We start from the raw sequence: 7,479 nt of genomic DNA, 5'->3' as shown, positions 1-7,479 counted from the left end.
ATGGGAAACTTTCGGGATAGCATTTGAAATGTAAATAAAGAAAATAATAATTAAAAAAATTATTTTTCTTGAAAGAAATTGTACAAGGGTACAAGAGACAATTGGATTAGTAGGTCTCATCATTCTCTAACTTGAGGCTTGTTGCAGTATTCAAAGAGAGTCTGTATTATCTTCTCTCATGATGAAAGAGAAGAAGGATGAAAGTGTTACTGGTATCAAATGAGTAGAACTAATAAAACAATTAAGCAGCTTCCAGCACATAGGAAACCTTCCAGAACAAACAGTACATCTCAAACAGACAATGTTTGCAGTCTTAGAAATTGGAAAATATTAAGGGTATAAAGTCAGAGTATTGAATTAATCTTATCTCAAGGCAGAAGAAACAGAATTATGATTGTCAGTAAAAAGTACTGTTGCTTGGTGTTCTGACTCCTACCTTAACCATTAATAAGCCATTAGAAAAATGACTTGAGCATGTAAGACTTTTCCATTATAAATATATTCAGATTACATTAAGAGAATCTAATCTACTGACCAAATTATTGGGCAGATCAACTTTAAAGAGAATAATCTGAATATTTTGATGAAAAAAATTCTCTGATGGAGATTTACCACGTTATCAGTTCTAAGCTGACATCATATATTGGACAACATCTATTCTTTTTTGGTTTGGTTCATTTTGTTGTTGTTGTTGTTGGTTTTCGAGGCAGGATTTCTCTGTATAGCCCTGACTGCCCTGGAACTCACTTTGCAGACCAGGCTGGCCTCGAACTCAGAAATCTTCCTACCTCTGCCTCCCAAATTCTGGATTAAAGGCATGTGCCACCACCGCCTGGCCTACATCTATTCTTGTTGTTAGTGATCTTTATGGTTTTATTTATTGTCAAATGTATAGAGAAAGCAAAGAGTTAAACTGTGCTATTCCTGTCCCATCAGGGTCCAAAAGTTTGACATCAGACATGACCTTTAAAAATTGCATATTCTCAAAATTGATAACATAAAATGATCTTAAATTCTGAAGACACTAAACCATCTAAAAATGACTTAAAATACAAGTACAGAAGTAATTTTAAGTTCAGACATTTGTAAAATTCAGAAGCATTTCTGAAACAATATAAAAACAAATGCTGCTTTTCAAACACTATTCAGAAGAATTCAATTACTCCCTTAAGTACTTAATGTGACTCTATATGCCATTCCAGGTATTGAATACCAAGTCATGCAGAGAAAGCAAAAACAAACAAACAAACAAACAACCTTTGGCAAGATGCAACTTTCCTGAACCAATTGGTTCAGGCCTAGGATAACTCAGATTAATACACCACCTTTAAGTGGTTTTGTTTCTATGTGGCAGGTGCACTCCTGCTGCTGGTGGTGTCAAACTTGCTATTGTGGGAGAAAGCTTCATCAATTCCTGCATGTATGGCAGAAAAGAGTGGCTGCTGGAACCCTCTTGTGGAAACATTTAACAGTGCCATGCAGAAAGCTGAAACCCTTCGTACACTTGCTGACCAATTCTATGTAGAGCTTGTAAGTACCTCAACCCCTATACTAATACTTGAATTGCACTAGAAACTGAGACACATGACATCATGTCTCAAATATCAGAATATATACCTTCACAGGTAAAACTGCCCCAACTACTGAAACAGGGACAGGGTCAATTAGATAGTGTCATGAAATTTCATAGAATTTAATGCTATTAGTATATTTTCTTTACTTCATTAAAAATCAAAACAACTAAACTATGGTAGTAACTTTTAAAGTGTGAATTAGGAATAACTATCAATTCCTTTTGTTGCATTCAGGATCATGAATTTCCATTGGTCATGTTCATTTAGCACACTATAGGTTTGCACTGTAAAAGATATGCATTATAGTGAACTATACATTTGTAACAGATAAAATATGTAATGAAGAAAGAAAAAGAAAGAAAGAAAGAAAGAAAGAAAGAATGAAAGAAAGAAAGAAAGAAAGAAAGAAAGAAAGAAAGAAAGAAAGAAAGAAAGAAAGAAAGAAAGAAACATCTATCAAGAAACCCATAAATACCATAAATTGTGGTGTAAAGGTTTTCAGTGATAAGTTTGTTCAGTATCAGGGCATGACTAGAAGTATATACATACCTTTCATGGTGATTTTCATTTCTTAAGGTCAGAAAAAAAAAGAAATTATAGAAACAGGCAAACTTTCAATAATATGGTCGTCAAAGGATGTGTCTCTGTTTGGAATAAATATGTGGTCATAATTTTATTAACTAGATGTTATTTTTCTCCCCTTAACATGATTCAGTATCACAACCAATTCTCATCTGAACAATTTTTGGCTTTTGTAAGTATCTCACTTATTTCCAGCTGCTTCCCAGTAATACTCTCATGCCGATGATAAGACTTTAGATGAGAAAGTATTATATAGTATTTGTATTTCCTCTTCTTAACTGACAGCTTTTCAACTTCTTTTTTTATTAGATAATTTATTTATTTACATTTCAGGTATTATCCCCTTTCCTGATCTCCCACTGCCCCAGAAAACCCCTATCCTTTCCCCCCTCCTCCTGCTTCTATGAGGATATACCACTACCTACCCACCCACTACCACCTCCCTGCTCTCGCATTCTGCTACACACATTAACCTTTCATGAATTAACTGATTATTTGAAATAAATAAGTTATTCTAATGTATGTAGTCAATTAAATATTTCATTAATCATACAATGTCTAATACATGGCATTAATTAATATTTTTATATTTTGTTGATATTGAGTTTACATAGAATTTACTGTAAAGTAGTTTATTTTTATAAGTCAAATTGCACAAAATTTCATTCTAAAACTATTACAAACATGCCTAACTATATTCTTTAGTGTTAAATTATAAATTTATAACTGTGTTGTTCTGCGTAAGAAAATAAAAGTCCTTATTGATAGGAAATATGATTAATAAATATGCTGAATAGCTTTGTGCTGAAATGCTAAAAAATGATAATAATTAAATTACTTAGTTTTTCATAATTTACTCCTTTCAATGTTTGCCGTTCATAGAGTAACTTTTGCAAGTAAAGAAGAGAGAAAGAGGGAGGAGTTAAATATTCAAAGGTTAATAATAAAAAAAAAAGCCAAGTTAAATTGCAGGTACAATGAGTAGCCACAGAATTATATGACAGGCAGTTTCTTATTTCTTAATATCTGTATTTTATGAACTACTTATTATTAAAATTTACAAATACTCTAAAATGCATCAATATTCTGGTCATGTAGCTATTTATTATTTCTAAACTCTGTTTTTGTTTTATTTGCAGAACTCAAAACTCATTAGGCGAGATGAGACTGTTGTCAGAGCTGGAACTTATTGCCATTCTACTCTCTCAAACCCCCCAGATAGGGGAACTGAGCATGCAGATAGTGAAGTGAGTTTCCTTCACTGGTTTTTCACAGAACTCCAGAAACAAGATAGTAGGTTTGTGGTACTGTGAATTATTACAGGCATTACAATAGATACAATAACCATGCATACAGAAAAAATTAAGCTAAAGTATGGGAAATAATCACAATATAGTATTTTTAAATTATAGAAAAAATCAAATACCCAATGAGAGTGTAGTAATGCTTAATTAAATACATCATGTACAGAATAGTGTTTTAGGAATGACCAGCCTGCCACTGAAATTATTCTTACTATATTTTTAGGATTTATTTGGCTAACTTGATTATCTATGTTTATATACTCACTCCTCCACCAGTGAGAATAACATGGCTGTATTTTTATGTGTTTCTAATGGGTTCTGTATAGTGGCATTCTACATTACTGAACACTGTCTCCTTGATTTTCAATTCTGTTCTGGTTCCACTTCTATTTTTATCTATCACTTCATGCTCCTGCTATTCTCTATACCCTACCTGAAAACTGGATGATCAGAGGAGTCCTGTGAAATAATAGTTTATGTTCCTTAGGATGCAACAATGCTCAAATTCATGATGAAAAGGTCTACATATCATTTTTGGATGTGATATAGTTCTTCCCCTATAAATGGTGTACATAAATCCCTTAATGAGAAATATTTTTTTAATTTGTTTTTTATTTATTATTATTTTCCTTATTTACATTTCAAATGCTATCCCGAAAGTTCCCTATACCCCCCCCCGCCCCTGCTCCTCTACCCACCCACTTCCACTACTTGGCCCTGGCCTTCCCCTATGCTGGGTCACATAAAGTTTACAAGACCAAGGGGTCTCTCTTCCCAATGATGGCTGATTAGGCCATCTTCAGCTACATATGCAGCTAGAAATATTTTATCTACTTACTCCTGCCTCTATCTATCATGAGTCAATTTTTATTTGTTCCTACTGAGTACCAGGAAGACCGATTTTACACATTGATAAACAAATAACCAAATAATAAAGATCTTACTGGCAAGAAAGCTCTTTTAGTTGCAAAAGTAGAACAAAATATGACATAAACTCACAAAAATGCTAAATGACAAACCCCACAATTTGTTTAATTTTATAGAAATTATACCAGTTGCTTAAATGTTATACTTCCAAACTGTGTAACATCTATACATGTGTCTTATACACATAGTTAAAACATGTTTCACTTCAGCATTTTTGCATGAACATTAGAGGTAACAAATCTGCTATACTCAAGTTATTTAACGAAATGTTTCTATTGTGTTTCTTAGAATGAAAAATATTTAAAAACTTTGATCAATTATGTGAGTTCCTGGATCAGCCCTCTATTCCATCTAGTGATTGAACTGAATATGATGCAAGATGTCCCTGAAACTATCCTTTCAAAAGTCATGCAGATCGAAGAGAACAAGAGAAATCTCCTGGAAGACCTTAGGTGGATACTCACCAAGGTGAACATTTCCTATTAGTTATCCTTATTTTTAAAAGAAGAAGTATGTATAAATTAACAACTACAACGAAGGAATTCTGAAATACCTCATCTTTCCAGAGCGAAACATAGATATCTGATCTTATTCACAATCTTCCAATAAGAGTGTTTTTCAACCTGTGGGTCATGACTTCTTTCACAGGGGGTCAAAAGACCCTTTCACGGGGGTCATATAACAGACATCTGCATATGAGATATTTATATTACAATTATTCAAATAATTAAAATTAGAGTTATTAAGGAACAATGAAAATAACTTTGTGGTTGGGGTTCACCACATCATGAAGAACTATATTAAAGGGTCACGGATTAGGAAGTTTCAGAATCACTGCTCTAGTAGGTTGCTGGCACCTCCAACATTTTCAGATGCCTCTCATCTCTTCCCATCCTGAGGACCTGAATGAAACATGTCTGTTCCTCTTAGACACTTAGAGGACACCTATACTAGTTTAATAAGCAGAGCTCTGGTCCTTTGATCACAGCCATCCCTTGAGTCTGCATATTAAATCAATATCTGATCATTATCACGTGTGAGATTTCCATACATAGAATAGTGACACATATAAACTTCTGCAAAGTACATATGAAAGGACCTGTAAGAATTTCCTGAGTGAGAAACTGATATGAGCTCTTCTATTGGCCTAGAATCAAATAGAGATTTTCTATAGTTCCTCTCCTGAAAAGGTATACTTCCTCTGTGATTAGAAATGCCCACAAATCTTTCCCACAGATTCTAGAAGTCTAACTGCTTGAGAGTCTCTTGGTTTATATAAATTGAAACCCATAACTTTAATGCAAGCATCACAATTTTTAATGCATTCCTTGATTGGACACAGGAGAACTAAGAAGAAAGGAATATAACAATATAATCAACAAGTAACTGATTTTCATCTTGATTTTTAGGTCTATCCTACAGCTGAGATGAAGCAAGAATTTCCTAGTTGGGAACATCTTTCATTCTTAAAATCAGAGGGCAAACATTATAAATTGTTGGCAATGTTTAACCTTTCCAACTGCATATACAATGAAACATATCACATTCTATTTTATCTTAGAAATTTGAAGTGTACGATAACTGGGGAAGACTGCTAAGTACACATCTACCCTGTCTGTTTTGGAAATGTTCCACAACAGTCCATTGCTGAGATGTTCCTTTTAATTGTATATCTTTTGAATCCATGTGTGGGTATAATGAATCTCTTTTTAAAAAAATAAAAGCATTATCTTTAGAAATATCCAAATCTAAAAAGCCTCTTTATCTTTTGTTCATTGAGTAGAATATATATCAAGAAAATCAGGATGCTCCAACGAAATATATCACAAACAATAGATGTCAATTTTGCAAATAAAGTTAAAGTTTACTTCAATAAAGTCAGAATTTATTTCACAGAAAAGTAATAAAAGTCAAGTTGTTAAAAGCAAAGTATAAAACTTATCATTCATGTATCAGAATCAGAAATATAATTTTTAATGCTTCATGAAATTGATATTGTCCTTAGGAAATCATGTTAACAGTAAAAATATTGCCGATACAATACAACTGCTTTCTGACTCCATAGTCATAGGAGGACTTAGAGAAAAGGAGGCAAGGACTGGACATGATAAGTATACACTGAATTCATGTGTGAAATTTCCAAAGAGCTGAGTTTTTTGTTTGTTTGTTTGTTTTTGTTTTTGTTTTTAGAGACAGGGTTTCTCTGTATAGCTCTGGCTGTCCTGGATCTCACTCTATAGTCTCAAGCTCAGAAATCCACCAGCCTCTGCCTCCCAAGTGCTGGGATTAAAGGCACCCATTGCCTAGCAAAAGAGCCACCATTGCCTAGCAAAAGAGCTGATTTTGAAATAATAGAATTATTTTAGAAAGTAAATACCAGCGATGATCTCTTCAATATGTATCATAAGCCCATCTATAACTTTGCTCCTCCATAGCATGATCTTAGATATGTTCTGCAGGTTTTGATTTCTCTGTGTCTAACAAATATTTTGTCGCTTTATGGTATTTTTACAAAAACTCCACACTTGATTTGATGTGTGTATAAAAACCATAGGAGTTTTAGGATATAAAATCCCTAGTGATTTCTGCCATAAAACTCTAATACAGCAACCAGTTGTCGTTCAGCTCAGTATGAAATGGAGTCCATGCCATTTTCTATTACCAACTGGTTATTTTCTTCTTCAGTTATACCTTAAATATTTTGATAAGCAGTTCTTTGATTTCTGTTTTCGATTCTAGGAACTTTTGGCATTTCTTCTTTTTTTTTTTCAGTTACATGATTGATCATTTAACTTCCATGTATTTGAATAGATGGTGCCATTTATTTTCGATATTTATGCCATGTTTTATTGTACTATGATCTGATAGTGTATTGCATGGATATTACAGAAAAAATCCAGCCAATCAAAAGGCACACCTAGAGCCCAATCCCGAATAATCCATCTACAAAGCACTGCACTGTCAGGACTCATTGTAGAATAGTGGTGGATACATTGTAAGAGCCAGAAGATGAGGGAGGTTTCTTAGAAATTGGGTCTATTGGGAATGACTGAAGTTAACATCTCCAAAGCATCACCAGTATTAAGCTGAAA

The 7,479-nt window shown here is 33.5% G+C and overlaps 1 protein-coding gene across 3 annotated transcripts in view; it reads left to right on the top strand.

Annotated features, from left to right (window-relative positions):
* LOC110334079 (prolactin-8A9) overlaps positions 1–6,142 on the top strand; it is a 7,357-nt gene extending 1,215 nt beyond the window's left edge. Inside the window, exons 2-6 of one of the 3 annotated variants that reach the window (XM_021215932.1) lie at positions 1,355–1,530; positions 2,290–2,328; positions 3,296–3,403; positions 4,676–4,855; positions 5,797–6,142. In XM_021215932.1, coding sequence (XP_021071591.1) covers positions 1,355–1,530; positions 2,290–2,328; positions 3,296–3,403; positions 4,676–4,855; positions 5,797–5,985 — 692 coding nt within the window. In that variant the 3' untranslated portion in view covers positions 5,986–6,142. Of the gene's footprint in view, positions 1–1,351; positions 1,531–2,289; positions 2,329–3,295; positions 3,404–4,675; positions 4,856–5,796 lie in introns of all 3 variants that reach the window. The other 2 variants (XM_021215931.1, XM_021215933.1) reach the window with 2 other exon arrangements.
* The last annotated feature ends 1,337 nt before the right edge of the window (positions 6,143–7,479 follow it).

This window comes from Mus pahari, chromosome 16 (genome assembly GCF_900095145.1).
Source record: "Mus pahari chromosome 16, PAHARI_EIJ_v1.1, whole genome shotgun sequence".
Taxonomy (NCBI): Eukaryota; Metazoa; Chordata; class Mammalia; order Rodentia; family Muridae; genus Mus; species Mus pahari.
This window is presented reverse-complemented; position numbering and strand designations above follow the sequence as displayed.